The sequence below is a fragment of the Anopheles cruzii genome, chromosome X (assembly GCF_943734635.1).
Source record: "Anopheles cruzii chromosome X, idAnoCruzAS_RS32_06, whole genome shotgun sequence".
Lineage (NCBI taxonomy): Eukaryota > Metazoa > Arthropoda > Insecta > Diptera > Culicidae > Anopheles > Anopheles cruzii.
The window spans coordinates 7,401,845-7,426,730 of NC_069143.1; the positions used below are offsets into that span (position 1 = coordinate 7,401,845).

The window sequence follows — 24,886 nt, forward strand, 5'->3', positions numbered from 1 at the left end:
GCGGCGAAGTGATCGTTTGCTTTATTATTGCCTTGCCTATTGCTTGTCGCCTATCTTTCGTCCTTAGCACTGTATCCATAAACCGTGTTTGCATACTCGCTCTATATAACGATATATAAATAGATTCTACGCACTGTTTGCTGAGGTTTGCTTTGCGTTGCTGATTAACACACACACTTTTATACAACGGCATGCGCCAACCGGACCTGGACTCGTGCTGCGCCTGCCAACGCCTGCCCTTCCTGCGCAACCCTTTCACTGCGCTCACTGACTGGACGCAAAAATTCCACTATCTTTGCCTACTCCCATATATATATTTATATATAGTAGTTATTTATAAATCCCTGCTCCATTAACAGTCCCTAACGCCCACTGGTTAAATTTTTCGTGATCTTCTCTCTCTCTCTCTCTCGTGAAGCCTATCGTCTAAGCCTTACTAACAAATATGCTCCAATTCCGCTTCAGTAATGGTGCTGGGGACAGTAATTGTTAGTAGTCGTAGCAATAATAATAATAACAATAATAATAATAGTAATAATAATAATAATAGTAGTATTAATCGTAATAAGAATATGTGTTGCGTGCTGTGCTGATCCTACCACGTTTTTCTAATGCTCGCACGGTGCTCCTCCGTTGGATGAACGTTGGGGCCCGGAACGAAACTGGGAACGGGTGCCACGATCTGCGGCGGGGGCGCCAGCAAATCTAAACATCGCGCGAAAACACCTAACAACAGCAACAACAGCAACAACAACATGCACAACAACAACAACGACAACAACACTACAACGTTAAAATTAGGTAAACTAGAACATCATATTGCCACTTAATTGCATTCGCCTACACCCCGCGCGCCGCCACGCTGCTGCGCGAACTTTGCTTCGATTGCTGGGTTGGGTTGCCACATATCCTACTCTGTGTCCGCCGGTCCGTGTCCGTGTGTGTGTATGTATGAGGTAAGCCTGTGTGTGTTTAGGTGTGTTGGTTTTTTTTCCTGTCTGACGATCTTACTGGATGATCTGGATCCAGACCAGCAGCATTGGAATCGCGTGAGCAACCGCTAGTGATCGGGAGACGCTACCTTTCCACTGCTACGACCGTGCTGTGTGGCTTCCGGGAAATCCAAATCCCCGAAAGTTAGTTAAAAAAAACGCTTGGAACTCGCGAAGGAACAAGGGAGCAGAGGCTGCTGTAAATGCCGCCAAAATTAATCTATCTACAGCGCGTTTGGTCGATCTCCGCCACCTGATGGTGGCACTCTCTTTTCGAGAGAGTCGTCCTGGAGTCGTCCACCATCCGCGCCACGCGATTGCTACTTGGTCGTCTGTCAACTCTCGACGTGTTGGCGAAGTATCGGAGTGTCAAACTGTCTAATCAGGCCTGTTTCAGGCTTACGGCCCGGAATCGGAGTCTGTGATAGCGGTGATAGGCGGAGCGGATCTCGATTAGCTCTGGGCACACACTCGCATGGGAACTACCAACAGCAAAACAGAACCGTTTGTCAACCGTCTCTAGTCAGCTCCAGCAGACCAGCCAAACGCAATCAGTGCTCCAGCGCTTCGCGGCGACCGACGACCACCGGCAACCCGTGGTCTGGGCTGGCTAGACGCGATCAAGATCAAGGTTGTGTACTGTTGTGCGGTCGCGGTAAGCAAACAAAAAAAACGGGGAACGCAGGGGAGTTCACGAGAAGGAGGGAATGGACGTGAATGGGTGGAGGTGGTGAGTGCACAGCTACAAACATAACAAACTACAGAACCAACGAAAACGGTTATCGAATAGGACGCGGTAGGATACGGTGATGGTTTCCGGGTCCCGGCCATTTCATTTCCCTGGGTCCCCTGGGTCGACTGGCACCGGCGGCGGTGGCGGTGGCGGCGGCGGCGGCGGCGACGACGGAGGCGGTGTCGCCGAGCCGTACGGTAATGATCACTTTACGGTGTCAATAGTGACGGTGCTCGCGCCGCCCGTTGCCACTGCCCATGATGTTGGGCTCCCGGAAGTCGCCACGCTGGTGGTTGCTCTTGTGGTGATGATGATGGTGCCGCTTCTTCTCGCCCTTCACGCACACATCCGACACGACCATCTCCGAGCCGTCGCGCAGCGCCATGCTGTCGCGCCCGTAGTCCCGGCTGCGCGCCGACAGGTTTTCCCGCGACCTGCTAGACACACGGGAGCGGTGCGTGAGCAAACGTTGCCGCCCAACGACGAGCTGCGACGCGAGAGACTCACCTTTCGAGGTCGCGAGTACGGCTGGCTTCGAGGTTCTCGCGTGACCGCGACCGATTGACTGGCGGGTCCATCGTCTCCTTGCGCTTTAACCCCGAGTGGCCGCTGCTGCTGTGGTGGCTCTTCGAGGCCGACTCGTGCAGGTTCTCCCAGGCCTGCCGGTAGTACCGGTTGAGCCCGTTCCGCGACTCCGAGCTGGAGCTGGAGAACGACGCCACGGTGTTGCAGTCGGGCGATGCCCGGTGACGGTAGTGCTGGTTGGTGGTCCGGTTCCTGGTAGGGCGGGAGACCAAAAAAACAGAGAGACGGCCGGTTTAGGGCAGGGCTACTCCGCTACTTCCGCCGGCTTTGGCTTTGGCTTTGCGGGGGGGCTAAATGAGGTTTACGACAACAAGTGACAGCGGAGTGACTACACTGCTGGTCTAGTGCTGTCCCATGCCTCGTCAACCGCTAACCGTTTCGAGATCCGAGATTCGAGAGAGATAGGGCACCCTGATCAGAATGGCGAGGGTGATCCATCAAGTGTTTGGATTTTAAAGTACCGAATTTCAACTTTCAACCGAACCGAACTACCAAAAGTCAAGCCCAGAAAACTTAAAACTTCATTCTGGAAATTGCAAAAACATTTACTAGTTAAAACTTTGACGTTTACGAAATGGGACGCGCAGCAATTGGGGAAACATTAACAGCTTAGTTCCAAAGTGGTGCTGAGTCTTCAGCTCAAACTGTACGAATTTTTCAGAAGTTCTACCTCAGGAAAATTCCCACACATGTCGTGCAAGAGAAGCCAATGCACCCGCCACAACGAGTGACATTGGTTTGGTGCGGGGCTTTTGGTCTGGCGGCCCATCATCGGCCCCGTTTTTGCTTCGGAAATGAAGGAGAGCCGTCGTAACCGGCGAACGTTGCCTGATTTTGGTTCTTCGACAGCGACAGTCGGCAATTGATATTTTTCGATCTCTTCGGATCTTCGGAATCCAAATACTAGATGGACCCACCCTGGGACAGTAAAGCGATTAAGCGAGCTTCTTGCCTCCATCCTGTGCTACACACCACACTCTTGAGATTTGCAGTAAGATCTGGGGGATGCGCGAGTGTGCGAGAAAGAGATGGAGAGAGGGAGAGACAGAGTGGGACAGAGAGAGAGTGCAGTGGGCCTATACAATAGTCCAACGGATCACCGTCGAGGGGAGAAGAGTGCGGCAGCGAATCAGTCCGGTGGTCCTCTGAACCCCCATATTATGGCGAACCTCTATGGCGAAGAAACCCCCCTCAAATCCGGACCAGATCATTCGGTTGGTTGCAAAGGAGCGAATGAGAAAGAGACCGAGATACAGAGAAAGAGCGAGAGAGCGCGCGAGAGAGTTAAGGAGAACATAACTCAACGTCCGAACGTCGCCAAAGGATTGGAATTATGGTTGTGGAAGCCAATAGTGGCGGTGGTGTTGGTGGTGGTGGCGGTGGTGATGGCCATGCTGTTGGTTATTTGGTTTGGCTTGGTTGGTTGGTTAAGGTGTGATAAGTGATGGTGGTGGTCGTGGTGATGGTGACTGTGACTGATCATGAAGTGATAGCCAGTGATGGTGGTGGAACAGGATGGAAGAAGAAGAAAAAAAAAGAAAAAAAAGAAGAATTTACTGGATAGAGCCGAACGGTGAGCGGTTGATGTTAGCACATAACATAAAAAAAACAAAAAAAAGGACGAAGACAGTAACAGAGAGAAACAAAGGTAAAGGTGGAAAATAGAAACATGAAACAAGATAATTCGGTAGACACAAAACAGAAAACAAACAAATAAACAAGGGTTTCGATATAAAAAAGCGTGACAGAGAGAGAGAGGGAGATAGAGAAAGAAAGAAAGAGAGACAGAGAGAGAGAAGAGACGGGTTTTGAACACCAACAACAATGGCAAACAATAAAATGAGCGCTTACGTTTGACTTTGGGCTACGGTTTTTTGATTGCATTTGGCTGTTGTCTTGGCTGTTCTGGTTATTGGTTTCGTTGGTTTTGTTTTTCTTGTTGTTGGATGATGGTGGGTAGTAGTGGTGGTAGTAGTAGTAGTGGTGGTAGTAGTAGTAGTAGTAGTAGTAGCGTTTATTAGTACTAATTTGGTTTGGTGGCACACACGCACACGCGCGCATCGGTTGTGGCGATGGTTCGGCGTGGCGATCGGCCCGCTCTGCGTGTTCCGCGCACGTGAGCTACTGATTGGATGGGGGGCGGGCGGGAGGGGGGTCCTATGCGTCCTGATGATGATGACCTCGGTGGCACCGGTGTGTTGTGTCTGCTCGTGATGGCGGGCTGCCAGTGGTTTGTTGAGTGGTTGTGTTTTAGTAGCAGGCAGGATGTGAGGTAGATGTTACGCGGATTACGCGGTACATTAAATGCTGCCCCAGCCAGGGGGGGGGGGCGGGCCGAGAGCGCCGAGACGCACTCTGTGGAGTCTGCTGAGGACGCGCTCCGGTTCCGGCGTCCATTACTTGCGCGATGTGTGATGCGCCGCCGAGTTGAGCTACCGGGGGCCTCCTGGTTATGGCTTCTACCCTCCCCCTCCTCGCCCCCACCAGCCCATCCGTCCCGGGTCAGGGTCGAGATCGTACTACTGACGCTACTACTACTGTGACTATGAGGCTGCTCTTTGCTTTGGTGTTCCCCGGAGGATGTGGTGCGCAATTCCTGCCTTATCGACGGTGCTGCTGACGCTGACGTGCTGCTGCTGCGGTTGTTGTCGGCTGTTGACCGGTGACAGCTCTCGCCATCGAGAGCTACACACGCTACGCTATTAGACTGGGGGGTGGGACGGAATGTCGGGAAAGAATGGGAGATCGGGATTGGCAGGCGAGGAGAGGGGAAGTGAGCAACTCACAACCAGAACCACCATACCACCGGGGGCCCTCGACTTCCGGGGGTTCGTGCCGGATTCTCGACCGGTTTGGGACTCTTTAGTGACGACCAAGGGTTAGGAAAGGTTGCCTCTGTTGAGCATTATCGAGACTGGTCACGACACACACACACACACACACACCTACCCTCGTACACGCAAGAAAGTTAAATGTTTTGCAACTGACATCTGTCACAGTCGGATCGAACTGACGTCTGTCACATCGAAACACATTATCTCCACACATTACCACAATATCTGCTGTTCTCCTTCTCTCTCCCGCTCACTCTCTCTCTCTCTCTTTCTCCCTCTCTTTCTCTCGCTCTATTCCTTGCTCTGTCTGTCACGTTCGGCAAATGCGCAAACTTTGCCTTCGTGGGGGTCCTTGGGCTTGCTTAGCTCCAGGGCTGCTCTTCTCGGTTCTGGTCGGCTCTGAGTCGGCGCTGTGTCATGGAGATGTATCCCACGACTGGAAAAGGGTGCCGCATCAGCGGTAGCATATTGGTAGGGAGTAGTAGTAGCAAATGAAGAAGAACGAAGCAAGAAAACGAGGTCCCGCCACGGCGCCAAAAACAGGAAACTCTCTCTGACTCCAAGCGGTTGGTCTGGAACCCCCACACCCGACATTCGGAAGCGGCAGCGCTGACGGCGGTGGTCGGGCCCGAGAGGGCCTCTAAGAGTAAGAGAAGGTGTTCTTCTTGTGTGCCCTCGCCGTCGTGTAGATGGTGTTCATTCTGTTCGGGCCGTGTGTGTCGTGTTATGTGTTAGCGGTTCCACGGAGTTCAACGGGGATTACAACAGAACATAGACAGAGGCAGAGAGAGAGACAGAGAGAGAGACAGAGAGAGAGAGAGAGAGAGAGAGAAAGAGAAATCGGGGAAATGGGGGGGTGGGAAAGAAAAGAGAAGAAAAACCATTTATGAATTTGCGCGGCTGCCGGTGGGCTTGTCTGGTTGCCACCTGGCATCTATCAGCCGCCTGTTGACAGTTTACACTGACATACGATATGGATATAGAGTGGTGGTGGTGGTAGTGGCGGTGGTGGTGGTGGTAGTGGTGATGGTTAGTAGCGCCCCCAGCAGTTACTTCCAGAGTTCCGCATCCGCATGCCATTAGTGGTCCCCACCGCTCCCCCCCCCGTTCTAGTGGCCAACGTCCACGAAGCGAAGCAGAGTCGAGTCGCAAAAAGAGGCGCGATAAGAGATAAGCGGTAGTCTACTAGCGGTAGAAACTAGTTGGGGTACGGGGTACACCTCTATTGCTATTGGTAGAGCATCCTTGTGACTAAGCTATTATTGTGGCTGAGTGTGTGTGTTTGTGTGTGTGGTGTCTAAGACAGAGGATAGTGACGGATCGGAAAGTGAGTGAGTGAGTGACGGGGGCAGTGGTAGGTAGCTAGAGCTAGGTAGCACAGGCAGGGTAGACAGGCCTCCGCGGGAGCGAGCGAGAAACAAGAGCGGAGGATCCTGGAGGCTGAGAATGTGGGGCCAGCTGCAGGAGTGCTGCAGCAGCCCCCTACCCCTCCCCGCGAGCGAGCGAGTAAACAATCACCTTCGGACGACGATCACGATCGTGGTGATGACGGCGGCCAGAAAGACAAACCCGCCGAACGCCCCCAACGCCACGATGGCGCCAAGGTTCAGCTTGGCGTTCTTCGACTCCTTCCGCTCGCCGGACGGCCCACCGGCGCCGGGCACACCACCGGCACCCCCGGTGCCAGCGCCCGCGCCTGCTCCTAGGCCCGTCACGAGGCCACCGTTGCCGTGGCCATCGGCGGTGGCGGCGGTGCCGCCTCCGCTGCTGTCCCGGTTGTCGACGGCGAACGGTATGTTGACCTTGGGCGACTGATCCTGCCGGATGTTGACGCTGCCGGCGATCTCGTTGTCCTGCGGGTGCTGCGCCAGGATGTCGTGCTGGTTCGGTCCCGGTTGACGGCCTCGGGCCGTCGTCACCGCGGTGGCCGCCGGCGTCGTCGACGGTAGCGCCGGTGGTGCCGCCGGTGAAGGGGTCGCCGACGGGCGGCGTGTGAGCGACGGCCGGTGGGTCTGGACCGCGGGCCCTGGCCGCCCGGTCGTACCGGGCCCGGCGGCCGGGTGCGGTTCGTAGTAGGACGGCTTGGGCGGGCTGACGCCGGTGCCGCCCCCGTTCGGTAGCACGACCACGACCGGCCGGTAGGGTGGCGGCGGTGGCGGGTGGCCGGCGTCCTCGCGCACCGACCCCGGGCGCACTTCTGGAGGGGGAAGAGAGTAGTCTTCGTTAGTGGCGACGAAGAAGCCCTCGAGGCTGTCAAAGTCATCGTCAAAGGTCGGTGGTCGGTGTCGGAGGTCGTCTGCGGAGTCGTCTGCGGAGTCGTCTGCGTCGTCGGAGCGGTCATCGTCATCCCCGTCCGCGTCGTCGTCCGGGTCGTCGTTGATATCGTCGTGTTGGTGGTGGTGGTGCGGGAAGTCGTAGCGATTCCCGGCGCCCAACACCAGCCCACTACCAGCCGTCGGCTGGTAGTGTGGGCTGTGTGAGAGCTCGTCCCCGTCCCTCGTACCGTCATCGATTTCGATGCTAAACATCGGTGACTCGGTGGTGGTGGTGGTGGTGATGGTGCCCGTCCTGCTGATGGTGCTGCTGCTGCCGCTGCCACTGACTGACGTCGTGGTCGCGGTCGCAGGACTCGTTGGCGCGGTGCTCGGTGGCGGCGGCGGCGGCGCAATGGTGGTGCTGCTGCTGCCGATGGTCTGCTGCGGGGTCGTGTAACGCACCGGCCCTGCTGGCCGGCGCTGGCCACCCGGTGGTAGGGGCCGTCGAGCGGGTCCCGGCGCCCGTGTTCCGTCACCGCTGGGTTCGCTAGGTGGCGCCGCCGGCTGGGGCACGCAGCTAGGCAGCGAGGCGTTCCACTGGCCGGTGGCGGTGCAGTGGATCTGTGGCGCGCCACCTTCCGGAACGTAGCCACGGGCACAGCGCACCTCCGCCATCGCCCCGTACACCGTTTGGTTGGGGGCGACGATGGCACCGTTCGCGAACAGCGTCGGCAGCGGATCGCACTCGATGAGCTCGCAGCGCGGTGGCGGCCCGTTCCAGCGCTCGTCGATGTCGCACGTCAGCACCGCCCGGCCCACCATCTCGTAGCCCTCGCCGCACCGGTACTGGACCGTGCTGAGGTAGCCGACCGTTCCGTTTAGCAGGTCGTACGATCCGTGCGGGATCGAAGCCGGCAGTCCGCACTCAATGTCTGCGTGAAAGGGGAAAGGTTAGGTGAAAAGGTGTGGCAAGGGAGTGGGCGCCTGATACGTACATTTGCAGACCGGCGGGAACTCGTTGTAGAAGCCCGTCTCCAGGCAGGTCCGCTGCGGGGGCCCCACCAGCAGGTGACCCTCGTCGCAGCTGTACTCGACCGTCGCACCCACGTCGAAGCCCTTCGGTGCCACCATCGTCGAGTTGGGTGGCTGCTCCGGCCGCCCGCATGCCTTTGGCTCTGAAAGACGAGGGAAGAAACGGGTGAGACACGGACAGGGGGTACGTGGCCACAGAGGTTCTTACGGTGCTGGCAGATGAAGTTGAGCTGCGTGTTGCAGTTGGTGTCGCTCCAAAGCCACCCCTTCGAACCATCGTACCGGGCACAGTCCTCGTCGCCGCCGGGCAGGTTCCAGAAGGAAACCGACACCTCATCGCCACCGATCCACTTCCAGGTGTTGCGGTCCTGTGCGTCGCGTACCGCCCCCATCCAGTACTGGGACGAGGTGTCGCTACGGTGCCGTCGCCACAGCTCCCAGCTGATGAAGCCCTGCAGCGCGGGGTTACTTTCGTTGATCAGCGTACCACCGCGTGCCCGGCAGAAGGCGAGCGCATCCCGGAGCGCCACCGGTTGGCGGTTGTAGAAGATGTAGCACTTGCCATTGTACGAGGCCGACGCACCGGGCGGTTGGTCCCGGAACGCGGGGCACCGCTCGATCGGAAGGGCCTGGTCGGTGTAGACGAACGCCTCGCAGATTGACAGCTGGGCCGGGCCGGCCGTCTCCAGGTGGACGGACACGAACGCGCCCGGCATCGGTGGGTTGCACGGCAGGAACAGGGGCTGGCCTTCCTCGAGCGTGCCGGTGAATCGGTTGCAGATCGGGTTCGTGCCCAGATCCGGCCGGTTGTTACCGACGCGCACCACGATCGTCGCCGGCTTGCCGTTGCCGCAGCACGACTTGCCGAAGTCGAGCCGCACCAGCTGCACCATGTACGGTTCGAGCAGGTTCACGTACCACCACGGTACGCGCTCCGGTTTGGTCAGCGAGCAGCTGTCGGGCGAGAAGAACGCCGACGTTGATCCGTCGATCGCTTTCTGCGGGATGCCGGACGCTTCGGTCGAAATTTGCATCGGCGCCTTGCCCGCGGCCACGTTCAGCACTGCGGTGAAAAGGGAGATTTAGCGGGGGGTGTTTTTGTCGAGGTATGGAGCAGTATATGGGCTGATGGAGCAGGCTCCAAAGCGTCCTCTGAAGAAATTAGCGCGAAAAACACAAATCGCTTCCCGTCAACAGGTGCTTCGCAATTGTTTGCAAGTCAACTTTGACACAAGCGGCCTAAAAAGTTCCGCTCCTGACACATAGATGGCGCTAGTCTTATTGCATTTTCGCGAAGTGAAAAGAAAGTTGTTAACATTTCATAATATTCCGCGTATAAGTTTGTGGGATTTTTTCTGCTAAAAGTGACTACTACTATTGCTGTTTCCAAAACAATGGATCAAACGCCAGTTCGTGTTCTAACTTTACAACTGCCTCTTGGTGAGAAAAAATCCTCCGGTGGGACTCCGGATTCGGTTCAGAAACAACAATAAAACGTTGGTTTGCTTGCTTCAAACGTAGAGAGTTGTAAAAATCCCCAAAATCGTTCTGAATGGCCGAACAGTGGCTCCGTGAGGCCCCCCCCCTAGAAATATGCTAATCAAAAGGACTCCGGTGCAATATAATACCAAGCAAATAAATGTTCTCCCTTGCCACGCGGTTCCTTTACACGACTTCTCTACTCGACCGATCTTTTCACTTTTTCCGCCATTAAGTTCTCTCATTTGCTAAAGCTACCTTAGCTTCCGATCGACCGTATGTTCCGAGGTGTTCCTCTGGGAGCAACTTACTACAGTCCGAGGCGGAACGAGAAATTCCGAGACGGTTCGCTGTGTCATAATCAGACATAGGAAGGAGTTGAAACGTCCGACTGCTGCGCTCTGTTCTTATCTTGTGTTTGTGTGTTGTATGAAGCGAAACAGGTGGTTATGAGGCTGCTGAAACCCGCCGTCCCGCCGCCTTCTCCGTCCATTCGACTAGAAAGCGCTGGAAAAAAGGGGTTGGTGCGGTGCCCTGGAGGAGATTCGCCTGAATCGGGAATCGTTAAACGACACGCGAGAAAATGGCACGCCCCGTTAGTCCGCCGCCGGGAGACAGAGAGAGAGGCGAGCAAACCGGCATACGACACCATACGGAACCTGGCACGGATGGGGCGGCTGGGGGAGGGACATAGCAACTGTTGTGCGAGAAATTAGGAGAAGAGACGCACCGAAGCAGTAGCTTCGGTCCCCCCCCCCCCCCCGGCTGTGGTAACGGGATGGTTTCGGGATCAAGCTTTAATTAAAAAAACGCTCCTGTCTTGTGAGACACACACACACACACAAACAGCTAGCCACCCCTGGGGGAGGGGGGGGGGGGAATATAACCAAAATAAAAGCATAACAATTGAGGAATGGCCGAGGCTCTCCAATTCTCGCCCAGCCCAGCCAGCGGAATTCCTTTTTGGACTGCTTCGTTCGACCAGTCGTTAACGTCTCCGCCACCTTCTCCGGCCTTCCCCGGTGGGTGAGGTGGATCATAATCTACCCCCCCCGCCCGCTCGCGATCCCGCACACAAATGATTACATTAACAGATTGAGCCACAGAGCGATCGGCCCCAATCGGAGGAGGAGGAGCGCGCGATCATCTGCTTTCGGAGCCCGGAGCGGCCGCGGGCTGTCGGCATATGAAACAATTTCGAAACACCAATCATCTCTCTCGCGGCTCTCGGTGTGCAGGTGCGAAGCGGCTGCGTGTTCCCGTTTTCCCATTCCCGTGGCCGAAGCGGAATGTGTGTGTGTTATTTGATTACCCTCAACTACAGCCACCTCACCTCAAACGGCCAAACAGAGAGTGCTGATCTTTAAACTGGCGCGGCGTGTGGTAATGGCGCAGTCCGTACCGAGATCGTGTGCGTCATCATTACGTCTATGAGAGAGGTCTGCTGCGCTGTTTGGGGTGTTGTTTCACAGGTCGAACTACTAGAGCTCCCGCTCGTTCCATTGGGGATGAGCATTCGGACAGACACACTAGAGAAGTCTCCGCGTACCAACAGTATCCTGTACTTCGCGGCTACATGATGTGTGTGGGATTTAAGGTCCTTCCTATGGCCTCTTGAAGCCTCCAGATGTAGGCCAGCTAAACGCATACGATTGATGCTCTAAAAGCAAGCTCAAACCAATCTCTATCGTCCAAAGCAAACAGGATAGCTGCTGCGGGGTTATGAAGAATTTCTATAATTCCTGCTCTGGTGCGACTCTGAGGGTCAGGGCATGCATCTAGCCCGGCCCCGTTGGGTAGGGCATGACATGAGTCTCATTTAGTCCATTTGCGGGAGAGCCCAGATGAGTTAATTTTAATTCCATTGACAGCTCGGCCTCGGACAGATGAGCATCAGCTTTTGGCCCAACTAGCAATGGGCGCCCGTATTATGGTTCCATTTCTTTTTGGAGCATCACATAAACTTGCCTTTATACTTAAAGATCGTGTTATCTCAATCCAAAAAAACATAAGAAACATGCTTCTTCAAATAATACAACTAGGTACTGTTTCCTGTTTCCAGATTAGCAGAGCACCCGGCATATAGTAGCAGACAGACAAATAGTAAAATACAAAATACAATAAGAAAGCCACCAACCGCTTTCCGAGCAAGAGACGAAAAAACAATGTCGAAAACACTGCAAAAGTACAGCAACAAATGGAACCACCAATGGAAAAAGGCAAAAGAAAGCAACAAACGCAAGCAAGAAAACGAGGAACAACGGACGGACGGACATGCGGAACACAATTAAACTCGAAGCAGCACCGCGCGCCGACTACCCTTCGGACGCCCAACGGTAATGTTCCCGAAAAAAAAAAAACACCAAACGGTTGTGGGGTTGTGGTTGGTGAAAAGCAAAAAAAACGGAGGAAAAACACTACTGTTTTACACATTCTCCAGGCAGCGCGCGCCCCTTTTCGGGTGTTGCTTTTTTGCTTTTCACCTGCCATTTGTTCCTTTCGCTGCCGCTTGCTGCTTTCTGGTCCCGTTTTTCTCTATTTTTGTTGACCAATTGATTTTGTTTACACATTCGGGCACCGCCTCCGTGCTGTTCGGTCTTTTTTCCGTCTTTGTTTCTCCTCTGTTCGGGTTTCTTCCGGTGTTGGCACCCCTTGGCACTTTTCGCATATTCGCATATTACGCTCAGTTTCGCGCTTCGTTAGCGCGGAGAACATACTGGGAGCCAGCCAATAGTATATGATAAGAATCCTCAGTGCCACACACCCTACCACCCAGGAACAGATAGAGAGAGAGGGAGAGAGGCAGTACAATCGGTGGGGGGGGAGAGTCAGCAGTTTCTTACGCGTTTCGCGCTTCTTGTTACTCCCTTTTGGTCGGATTAATTAGTACCAGAGAGCGCAGCCACTTTCACCGAGCCTTACGTCTACGCGCCTCGGGTTCCGAAATTTTTCGGCCAGCTCTCGACCAGGTCCCGCCCGGTCGTGGTGGTGGTGTGTTACCGTTAAGGCCTGTTAGGTCCGCCATCAGGTTGCATCGAATCAGAGCAGAGCGAAACGGAACTGCCCGGCCGCCGCGTCTCGGTAGTCACACATTGAGGCTTCAACACACACATGCGCACACACAGGCATTTTGTTTCTCTCTCGCACACACTGCTCCGCTTCGGTGCCTTCAAGATCCTTCGAGGGCACTGCTACGTAGGGGTTGCCTAGACCGGATGACCTACACTCTGGTGGCGGTCTCTGCAAGGTTGACATGCGGTAAACTCTCTAATCACTTCCCGTTGCCTTGCCGTACCGAGAGTCCAGCGCAGGATCCTCTAGCGACGAGAACTTTCCGATGTCGCGGCAAATAATCAAGAGCAAGACCACATTCATAGTGGCACCAGGAAACAACAACAACGGCAGGGAGCATCCGTGGGTCGCGTGACGTACTAATTTTCGTCTCGAGCTTCACCTAGTTTTCCAGTGGTTAGCGCCCTTAGTAACCTTCGACTAATGTGTGAAAATCGTGCTCTTTCAAACAGTTGAATGTTAGCGTTAAGGTGCCAAGAGAGCCCGATCGTTTGATGAAAATCGCTTTCCACGCATGACACCTGCCAGATGAATGTCGCTAGGAGGCCGGATCTGGCCGAATACGGTGGATACTCCAACAATCAGAATGAATTCAGAATTAATTTACGTGGTTTGCAAGTAATCCACAAACAATCCAATCCTTTCGAATCCCAAGTCCCTTTCATGGTCGACCGCTGGACACGAACTGACATTTCGGAGCTGAAGAATCAGGTTCAACCAACTCTTTGGTCTCCTGTTTTAATTCAGCATCATGTTGATAGACCCAACTCTCACCCAAAGTGATGAGATCTTCAACATTCGTTCATACATTTTCTGTGCCTTTTAAACCTTACAAAAGTAGATCAATTTAATCGCTGCTCGATACTTCATTTTTTTGCACTGTAAAAAATACTGTGACGACGTCGATACTAAATGGCTTGTAAACGAAGAATGAATTGACGGACTGAAATGGAACTTCACCCAACTCGGCCCCAGGGATGCATTGTTTACCCACACACCTTGCAAGTGAGTTGTGTCCTCTGGGTCTTTTCTGGTCCGGTGTTGACTCGGAAGGCCCCCCTCGCTGATAGTAGCAGAAGGTAACGCTCGTCGATGTCACTCAGCTGGCCTGGGTTCGAATCCCTGGACCGGGAATCCCCCAAATGTTTCCCGGTAAGGCAGCAATCATTCACGAAGCAAAGCACGTCTTGTAGGTCAAGATTTCACCCTCTATAACGTCAACGCCTCGACTCGCGGTACTCGCGTGCTCCAGGACCACCAGAGCCTGTGCGGACCCTGTGCGGACCCTGTGCGGACCCTGTGCGGACCCTGTGATGACTCGCTGCTCTGACTCCGCACCTCCACCACTCCGTGTGGCGCTGTGGCCCGCGCGCTTGGCGTTGAAGTCTTTCGATTTGCGAACCACGAACAAGCGACGATGTGAAAGCGAAAGAAAGCTGCGGCTCCTGGAGAGGGAGGGGGGGGGTGAAACAATCACATCCGCGAGCCACAACCACCGCGTCGCGTGCCACCGCGCGCGCGCGCCACGCCACGACCCGCCACAGCCAGGTCAGCCCGTCCGTCCGTCCGTTTTCCATCGTTTCTCTTTTGCCTACTGCCTTGGACGCGACTTCGCGAGAGAGAGACGGAGAGACGGTGCGACGGTGCGCTTAACTCTTTCCGTCTTCCCACATCCCCACCGCTTCGCTGCTTCTTCGCTCTTCGCTCTCTCGACCTCTCTCAAGTCTCCTGGCGCTTCTAGCTCGCTTTCCCTATCTATATCGAGCGCTCGCTCGTGCGTTTTCGCCCACCCCGTTGCCCCGGCGCGCGCCTTGGGCCCTGTGTCACAGTGTGAGAGATTATACACCGTCCCACCCCGCCCGCCCCCGCGGTCCCCAGGCAGCCCAGCCGCATTCCATAGGTTCGGAGTCCGCGGAGTCACCAAAGTTCAACCGACGCAAACGGAAAAGAGAAAGTGGCTTCTCTCTTTCACTTTGGGGTGCGCGTGTTTACGTCCAGCGCACCTGCGTGTGTGTGTGTGTGTGCGAAGTATTGGCAGTTGGCAGCCTCACCCTCAAGGACGATGGCTCAACAGGATCCCGCTTGCTAGAACCGGATAGCTAGCTAGCATTCGGTCGGCATCATCCTGCCGAACGCTTTCCAGGCGAAACACGGCGACCAGATATCTGTCTGTTGGATGACTCAACTCACTAGGATGATTCACTCAACAGGAACTTGGAGCTTGGAGCCCAAGTTGAGTGTGAGGTTCGTTTCGAGCGGGAAGCTTTCGAGCCGTGGAAGTACGAAAGAAACGACACATCTGGACGGACGTTGGTCCGCAGCCGACCTAGTGAAGAATTGCTACGCAGCAGCAGTCCAAATAGACATCGGTTTCAAATAGAGACGAATTTTGGACAATTCTTGATACTTGGCGCTTCGTAACCGCAGGCGGACTCCGGACCATACCTGGACAAGGCCCCATGACTGGTTTGTGGAGGTACCGCAGTACTTACCGCAGAACGGGATACCCTCCGGGATCCACTGGCCGTCGTGGCAGACGCGGCGCGACGGCCCGAGCAGCTCGAAGCCCCGCTCGCAGTAGTACGTGGCGACCGTGCCGTCGCGCAGCTGCTCGTCGGTAACGTCGGCGCTGCCGTGGGCTGGGGCGCCCGGGAACTGGCAGCCCTTGCCGCTGTCGATGCGTCCACCGGCCACCGCGGCCACCAAACTGGCCGCCGTCGGGTCTGTCTCTGCTGTCGGGAGAGAGAGAAAGAGAATAGAAGGAATCGGTTTAGGTAATGGTCGGAAGGACGAAGAATCCGGAATCCGGAAGACTTTCTTCCCGCGCAGGAAGTCTTCCCCATTCAGTCTCCCCAAGTGTTAGGGACTTCCCGGGAGACTCTTCGGGAACCGGATCGACCCGGAACCCCCGGTCTGCATCCGCCAAGGCTTTCTCATCGCGCGACATCCCGTGGTCGTGAGCGATCAACTCGCCTGTGTGTGTGCGTGAGCGTGAGAGAGAGAAAGAGAGCGAGCGCGAGAGAGAGAAAGGGAGAAAGTAACGGCAATTTCCAGGAAAGAAAGGCACGCTGACCTAAATTCGAAGACGCTGAACAAGTTGCTGAGATGTGCGCTGCCCGGACCGGACCGGTCCGCTCCGGCCCCATCAACTGTCGCCCTGACTGTTTGGTTGGGGACGCGGAGCGGAGAGGAGGAGCTGGATTCGCCACTTGCACCTGTGCTTGCGAAAGTGGGGGGTGGGGGAGGGGGCTCGCGGGGAAATAATAAATAACTCGCTCGCACTCACAGGAAGCACACAGGGCATATCTTCTGTTGGCAGTCATTTTTGACATTTTTGTTTACTCAACTTTTTGTGGTGATCTCACTGGTGAGCAATATCCCCGCTCACTCACGTGGGATCATTGGGACTTTTGGGTGACAACAATCGCCGATGGACTGCGCAGCCTGCGATTCGCGAATTACCAAATGTTGCCCAAATGTTTGACCTAGGATTTCCGCTTCTTCCACAGTCTACTACGAGAGTAGTCCGCGGTCCGGTTGACGGCGTGAGATCTAGAGGTCAGGCGTGAGAAATATCGTCTCAGTACGGGAGGTGAGTCGAGTTTGCCAAACACCTTTCTATATTCGCCGCCGGCCCAAAGGGGGTGGCGGCAGTAGAGAAGTTGGTGGTGGTGTTGATGACGCATTCTCTCTCTATCTCTCTTTCTCAACGCTTGACAAGAGATAGATTGGGAAAATGAGGAAGAATGAGAGAGAATTCGCGCAGTTTGCGAACTCACGACGGTGAGAATTCATTGGGCGAAGGATGACGCTGCCGGCTGGGCCACCATCCGCCCCTCCAAAGAGCGGTGACATCCCCTGGCCCACCAAGACGCGAAAGTCAAACGAAGTGTGTGCGTGCGTGTGTGTGCTGCGGGGGAAAGTGTGGGAACCCTCCCTCCAAACCTTCCTCCACCCTTTCGCCTCTCGACCCACCCTCCTTTGACCCTCCTTTCTTTGCCTGCCCGCCGCTGCTGTTGAAGTTGAAGCGAAAGTCACTAGCCTAATGGAAAAGAAAACACTAACACCGGACGAAGAGAACGAAGAGACAGAAAGAAGAGAGAGAGAAGGGCAAAGAGAGGAAGCGGGGGGGGGGGGGCAGAGAAAAGACAAACAAATAGAGCAACAAAGGTTAGGCGTCGGCGTCGGCGGCGGCTTGGTGCGATCTCCGGTGCCGTTTGGGAGGAACAACGGGGGCAAAAGTCACACCGTAGCGGCCGCGAAGGTTTGCTTGGTGGTGGCGGCGGCGGGGTACGCGAGAAAGCGAAAGTAAAATTCCGCGCACCATTCCGCCACCACTCTCAGTCGCCTGCCGCATCCCTGCCCCGTATCCGGCGCGTTGTTTCGTTCCAAAGGGTGCGTCGCGTGACAGACTCTGACGACGACGACGACGACGACCGGTTAAGGCTGATCGCAGCGAGAGAGAGAGAGAGAGAGTCGGAATTTGCATTGTCTGCGGGAGGAGGCGGGCGTTGTGTTGGAGGAGGAACCGGGGTCAAGGAGCCGGAGCATGACTGGCATAAAAGCGCAACAACAACAACGGCAGTGCATGAGCGCAACAGCAGCAGCAGCAGTGAGGTGAGGTGAGGAGGGATGAATCGCGGAGAGGGACAAGACAGCAGCATAAGTTAGTGCCCCCGCTTCCCCCTTTCCGCCTTTATCCGGATCGCTCTTTCACGGGTGGAAGAGACGCTTCGCGAACACGCTTTATGCTTCGATTCCTTGTGCGCTCTCTCAATCTCTCTCTCCCTCTCTCTTTCACTCTCTTCGCGGCCAATCTTTTCGAACGGTGACTTATGATGTCGTTGGGGTTGGTGTTGGAACACACACACACACACACACACAAATACAGAAAGCGATCGTCAGGATCGCCCACAAAAACCGCCGAGAGTGGGGTCCTTTTGCGGTTTTGCGCGGTTTTTGCCGGCTTCCGGGTGCCAGGAAGCCGGAACACCGTCGGGCATCTCCCTCAACCACCCTGCTCCTTTCCCAACCCCCCCACCACCATGGGACCACACAACCCATCGCAATCGCATGCGCAACGCACCAGCTGGCCTCGGCTCGGTTGGCTGCGCTTCAGTCCCAACACCTGCCAACAACATAACGGTCCCCTAGGCACACACACACACACACACACACACACACAGCCAGTTTGATACGGTTTGTTGTGTTTTCCAACATTACTCAGCCCCCCTCCCCCGGACGCCTTCCATTTCTTCATTTCTTGTTCCATTCTCCTTCGGTTCGTTTGAGCAGCGCCGATCTCGGGCGCGCGCTATGCTCGCGCTTCCCATATGCCGCCGCGCATAACGCTACGCAGCATAAGCATAAGTAATGACGATGATGGAGCGGAGCGGAGCGGAGCAACGGGGAAAAGAAAGCAAAAAAAAACTGAAACACAAGAACCGCAAACGAACATGAGAAAAAAAAAGAAACATCCAAGGTTCCCGCTTCCTTTTTAGCGTCGATTGCGTGTGTGTGTGTCTGGTTGCCAGAGGTTGTTTGGTCCTGCCGAGGATGCCCGGCCGAGTTACAACTTTACTCTGTGTGTGTGTGCTTCCTGGACTTCCTGGGTTGCTCACAAACTTCCGGGTTCACCGTCCGCTGTCAAAACGGCGCGAGAATTTTGAAAGGTGTCACTCCTATCCCAGGACAGGACAGGAGATGACAGTCGGAACCAACTCAGTCGGGCAGCACCCGACTTTGCATGGTAACGGCGTGCGTGGAGGGTGTGGGGGGGGGGGGTCTTCCTGACCGAAGGCAGGGCGCTGGAATGTTCGTTGGGGCTTGGAAGCCAGGCGCTTTGTCTTGGACTTGGCGAAGAACCTGGGAGAACCACCGAGAGAAACCCAACCCCAGAGACCACCAGACTCGATGCAACTGCAGTCGAGGCCACGAGGCGCTGATGAATGACACTCCCCGACACCCCGACACCCGAGCTCCAAGACCTGCTCCGCCGCCAGAGCCATCAGCCATCAGATCCGTGATCGTGATGATGATGATGATGATCAGGGTAGCGCGCGCCCAGGTCCGTGTTGAGCTCAGGTTGTGTAGCGTAAAAAGCATTATCATTAGCTGTATTTCCCGTTTGCTCCCGATTCGGTACGCTGAGGCCCGGTACCGGCGCATCTCTCGCTCGCTCTCTCTCTCCGTCTCTCCGGCCCAGGTATGGTTGGCCCAGTTTCGCACCGCGTAGTCACCTGCGGAACAGGTTAACCGGTTTCTTGGGCACCCGGCCGGGCGGGAGCTCAGCGGGACGGGACGAACCGTTGCAGTGGTCTCCTTGGACGGACGATACCAGGCACCAGGTCCAATGGGCCCCTACCTCCAGGAGCTGGAGCTAGGTGGATTCCCCGAGCTCCGACCCGCTCGAATCGAGTGGGAAGAATTGTTGGGGAATGTCTAGTGAAGAAGTTCTATCTGGAACCGGAACCTAACGGAAAGTACTCCGAGGGTCGAGGGTCTCTGGTATTTGGGTCAAGGCCTTGGCCTAGCTCCTGGGCGTGTGTGGACAACCCGGGTTGGTCCAGCCGTTGCTGGCTGACTGACTGACTGGTGTAGCGGTACTACTGCGCAACGTACACTCACCTTCCGTACTGGTCGGAGCCTCCTGGAGGGAGCTGGTTGCGGTGGTCTGGAGGCCGCCACCGAGCAGACCGACCAGAAGGAGCAGTGCCTGCAGGATCGGGGCCCGGGACCACCGGGGCACGGGGCACAGCATCGTGCCGGGTGTGTGTCGCCGGGGGGCTCTAGTCAAATCCTGGGCTAAGGGTCGGAGGTTCCTTGGGGTCCAACGGGCCAAACGGGACGACGAGTCCACGGAGTTCTTCAGGGGTCTCTATGAGTTTATGTGTGTGTTGATCGATGAGGCTGCTGAAGGGTTGTTTGCTTGCTGGGCTACCACGACCGCCGGCGACCGACTTCCACGTTACAGACACACATACACGCACACACACACATATATATGTATAAACACCCACACACACTCACACGCACGCTGGCACGCACAAACGCACTTATCAGCAGCGGTATTGCACACTCCGCGGGACACTCCCGTTGGACGCGCCCACTGCAGAGGCTGGTTTGAGGACTGTGGCTGGATCAGGACTTTACCCCGTTCGTCGTCGTCTGGGCACACCAGGCACCCACACACACCGTAGTCTCGGTCTCTCTCTCTGGGTGACCTAGTCTGTGTGTGTGGCTAGTCTTCTGTGACTTCAGCGAAACTGAAGAAGCGAAGACCGCGAGAAGTCTACGCAAGAAGTGTCAGGGGCGCCAGGAATCACACAGGACACCACACGCTGGTGTGCGCACGAGGGGGCGCACACAACGCACACAAACGCACACACTCCGACGCGCACGTGCCGCGCCGGGCCGCACTTTCTCTCGGCTCCTCCTCGCGCGGGGAGCACACGGAGCTTTCACCACCGATGGCGAGGTGATCTGTGAGATCCTGACCTGACTGGACTCTGCGACTGCGACGCAGCACCGGTTGGCACACTTGTGGTCTTGTCTTCTGGTGGAACTGGTTTTCTGGAGCCGGAGCTGGAGCTGATTGCTGTGTGCTGTTGCTGAGGCTTGCGCAGCTCTACACCACCTGCTGCTCCTGCTGCTGTTGTTGCTACGCTGCGCTCCGGGGAAGTGTTCCGAAGGGAAGTGGTCGAGCGTCGAGCGCGTCTTGTTGGGGCGGCAGTCACTAGCGTACTGACTGGCGTGCACCGTGCGCCGTACCTGCCACACCGCTCGCTGCTTACTAGGTTAACTAGGATCCTCTCCCTCTACCACAAGGCTCTCTCACTCCGGCGGCGGCGGCGCGCGCGCGCGCTTTCGCCGCACTTCCGTGTGCGCGGAGCGCTTTCTTTCCGCTGCCTGTGTGCCTCGGTGTGTGTGTGTGTGTGTGCGTGTCTGTGCGGTCCACGGACTACCCCGTTATAGCCCAACACAGAGAGCGCGCGTTAAACGACGCGACTTTCTTCGTGGCTTCGAAGCGAGAAGACGTGAGAGCAGGTGAAGCGATGAGCGAGTGAGCGACGATCGATCGCGCGGGAGCGCGCTCTCACCGCGCATCGGAATGCGCGTACCATTCCTCCTAAGGTCTGGGCTCTGGTGGACACCTAAGTCTATAAGTCCTCGGTTCACCTCGTCCTCGATGGGCGCCCCCACAATTAACGTGCCTCATCACCTGACTCACAGTTTTCATAGGACATGGCACGGCACGGTTAACCGATCGAGCATTCTGTGTCAAAAGCATTCTCCAAAAAAGGCGGGAAATATACTTATGTTTCTTCGCCCCTTGGGGTGTATCAAAAAAAACTTTATTTAATTTTAAAAGACGAGAATCGGTTGCGAAGTGATGACTGACTGAAATCATGCGAATCACTCGTTCCACTCGGGACAAAGGGGACACTCTGCACCAAATCAACATAGATAGTTGCATATGTGGGCGATATCAATATCATGCCTCTCGGTCACAACTGTTGGCCACAGAGATTTTTGCGCAACTGAACGGAGCGTAGACAGCGCCCCCCAAAAGAAAAAATTGCCAAACAATTGCCGAATACAATTTGGAGAATGCTTCGGAAACTTCGTATATCTTGGTACCAATTTGGCAGCAGATAGTAATGTCGCAGACGAGACGAGATACGTCGCAGAACACAAATAGCCAACTGAACATATTTCTCTATATCGCCCATAATCAAATCAAAGATAGTGCACAGGGACAGGGTGAATTAAAATTATACAAGACGGTAATCCGCCCGGTCTTGTGCTATGGATCGGAGAATTGTGTTCTGACTCTGGGCCTCAAGAAATCAGATTAAATGTTTCCGAGAGAAAGCATCCTTAGAAGAATTCTTGGCCTAGTGAAAGATGGAGAATTTTGGAGAATCAGATCAGGGGGAGGATGCATTGGGTTCTCTTGCACGACGTGATATGAGCTGAATATCCGCTCGATATGAGCTTAAATGAAATGGGGTTTTTTCAAATTACACTACACTTTGAGTTGAAGACTACTACCAACTAGTTTGGAAATAAGTTTATAGTGCGTCCCATTTCGTGTGAATGTCAAAATTGTCTACTAATTGTTTACAATTACTCCCAAAATGAAGTTTGACGTTTTAAACGTCAAGTAATCGGCCGTTTCGGCAAAATCCAAACCCTGGATGGATCACCCTCGACAGAGATGAGGTCCCTGAGGTCTCCTGGCATGGGCTGCTTCAGTGCGTCAGCCAGGCTCGCGACGTTGGTCTGGGGTTGGGTCACTCTCACCAGTCCGGTCCCCTGGCCTGGTTTGGCCGGTGTTCGGAAACTGGTAAGAGCGGTCCCGAGAGCTGGTTGGTTTTCTGTTCCCTAGAACGAACGATGGCTGAAGAACTGAATGGGTCAACCGGTCGAACACAACCAAAACCCTGATCCACAACCAAACCAGACGATGCGACGAGAGTACTTTCGGGGGGGGGGGGGGGGCCGGGGGGGGGTATCGACTTCCGGGTTCGCTTGGCCGGAATTTGCGCGGGCAATCACGCGGCCCGTCACGTCCGAGAGTTAAATTTGGCGTGCGGGTGAAACCGCACCCCGATGAGCTCATGTGACATTCTTTCACCGCCCAGCGCAGTGCCCAGTGCTGGGAGGGAGTGCTTCGCGGATGTCGCATTAAAAGACACCGCTCTCCTCGCCTCCTCGGACTCCCTTTCTACGCACACCACCATCTCGCGGGGTGGTCGAAAAGTGAATATTATTATCCGAACAATCCGAATGGTGGTGGTCTGTTGTCTGGAATGTGGAACGGATTCCTGATCGGAGGAAAAAAACCAAGCACGGGGGACGGAACTGCGGAATGAGCAGAAACGAGTAGAAAAACAAACACTCCGCGCGAAATGAGGATAAGATTAGCATAAAGTGAAGAAGCACAGCACAAAACCATCGCCTCCACGCGAGCCCATTAATGCGCTGACCTTCATTCCTCACACGTGCGCCCGAACTCGAAGGAGGCCTCCATTAGCCATTCCTTCCAGCGGGGGGAGGGGGCGGGGCTGGGAGGTTAAGGACACACACGCGCTAGCGCACGTCGAAAATGCACCCGCACTGAGCTTGATGCTACGGTGGCCAAAAAATAACGAGAGCTTTCTTCGTAACTCAACAACTCCTCCAACTTTATTCTTCCCAGTTTCCAGTTTCAACGCCCTCAAAGTAGTCCTCCCGGGATGCAATGTGGACCCTGTAGCAACGTTTTCTTTTTCCAGTTTTCAAAACGTGCCGAAAAAGTCGACTTCCTCGTACTAGCCTTCAATTTCGTCTTCGATTCGGTCTTTATCTCTTCTTTAGGCTTCAGGCTTTAGGTTGAGTCCGAATAGCCAGAAGTCACTTGTTGCTGATTGATCACGAGCGTTACGAGAGTGGCGAGATGGCGCGATTTATCATAAGAAAACCAGGAATTGTCTCTCCACAAATTTGGACTGGTCTTTTTTGGACGTAGAGCATTACGCAAACGACGCATGAAACCCTCGACAGTGTTCTTTGTGGACCAGAGCAAACCAAATAAAGCCAAGTCTCATCTCCAGTTTCTGACGCAACGAAATGTTCACTCAAAAAGTTTTCCACTCATTCCCTGTTTTGCTATTCCAACTAGCTCCAACAAATGGTCAGCCTGGACTGTCAACCGACGACGGTGAAAGAATTGGAGCACCAACTCTTCGAACACTGTTGGTACCACACTTGATAAACTCTTGTTTTCAAAAGGGAGCTTCTCTGCCCACAGAAGGCCAATTTAATTCCACACCCCGAAAATGTAAAAACGAATACCTCACTGTGCACGACTGTGCAGTCATTCACAAAAACCAGCTGCTGTATTTGGACGCTCAATTTGACACCGACGCTAATGACAGTGTTGCCAGCTTAGAAAGCAAAAACCTTTTGTCGGTCTATCGGAATCCGGAAAACAAGCTAAACATCGAAATTCCCATTCCCCTGTTTGTCTGTCATAGTGCCGATGTGTATTGTGCCCCTTTTTGCCCGCTTTTCCGGAAGGTGGCCATCGTGTTTCCTATCGAGAGCGCTAATGAGATAGGCCGCGATGGGATGGGAGGCACAGCGCGATCGGTAATCGGTGTCGCGCGCGCGCGCGCGCTGCGTCCAAGTCCAAGACGGGTCAGGGTCTGGTCGGGCCAGAGCCATCTTGACATCACGCGCCACGCGACACACTTTGGCGGGCGGAGAAAGTTGTAGTGAGCGTTAGTCATCGAGTCAGTCTCGGCGTCAGTGGCGAACGAACCGAACTGATCTCTTGAATGGTGGGCGCTTTGAGCGCTTGAATGAAGTGTTTCACCACCCGGGAGTTCCCACCACCGTGGACAAGGAGGAGGGTGACTCCGGTCCAAGCCGGAGTACCGGCCCGGATCTTACGGATACGATGATTCATGCTCGTTGCGACCCGCAACGCACTGGTGACGCTTAGGAAGTCGGGACGCTACAACAAGTGTAGTCTACCGGAACACTCCCGGGCACATGCTCATCTCTGTCCAGACCAACGCCAAACCCCTTGTTTGGGGGGGGGGGGGGGGAGGGTTTAGGGTCCGTCCGTCCTGTTCAGAAGTCCAGGCCGAGGTGTCGAAGAATCCGCAATTCTTCCCAGCCCAGAGTGTTTAGAAACTTGCGAGTCCCCGAGCTTCTCGAGTAGATGACTCAGATGACTCGGGTCGCACCGTCGTGGCCTTCCCGGGAATTCCCCGGGAAGGGAGCGGTGTGGGGGGGGGGGGGAGTGGGACGTGAAAACAAAGCACTTTCTCTTTCGATCTTTCGCCACCACCACTAGCGACACCGGCGAGTTCCGACATCGTCCATGTCGCCGGCACCGGTGCTTTTCGCACG

At 55.2% G+C, this 24,886-nt stretch overlaps 1 protein-coding gene across 1 annotated transcript; it reads right to left on the reverse strand.

The window, feature by feature from the left end:
* Window positions 1–1,942: 1,942 nt before the first annotated feature.
* On the reverse strand, window positions 1,943–19,742 carry LOC128278671 (uncharacterized). Its single transcript, XM_053017406.1, has 8 exons — window positions 19,610–19,742; window positions 15,475–15,714; window positions 8,640–9,494; window positions 8,395–8,574; window positions 7,862–8,331; window positions 6,663–7,603; window positions 2,233–2,502; window positions 1,943–2,159 (listed from the first exon to the last, which is right to left on the reverse strand). Exons 1-8 carry the CDS (start codon window positions 19,740–19,742, stop codon window positions 1,943–1,945), a joined length of 3,306 nt encoding a protein of 1,101 aa, XP_052873366.1.
* Window positions 19,743–24,886: the final 5,144 nt, after the last annotated feature.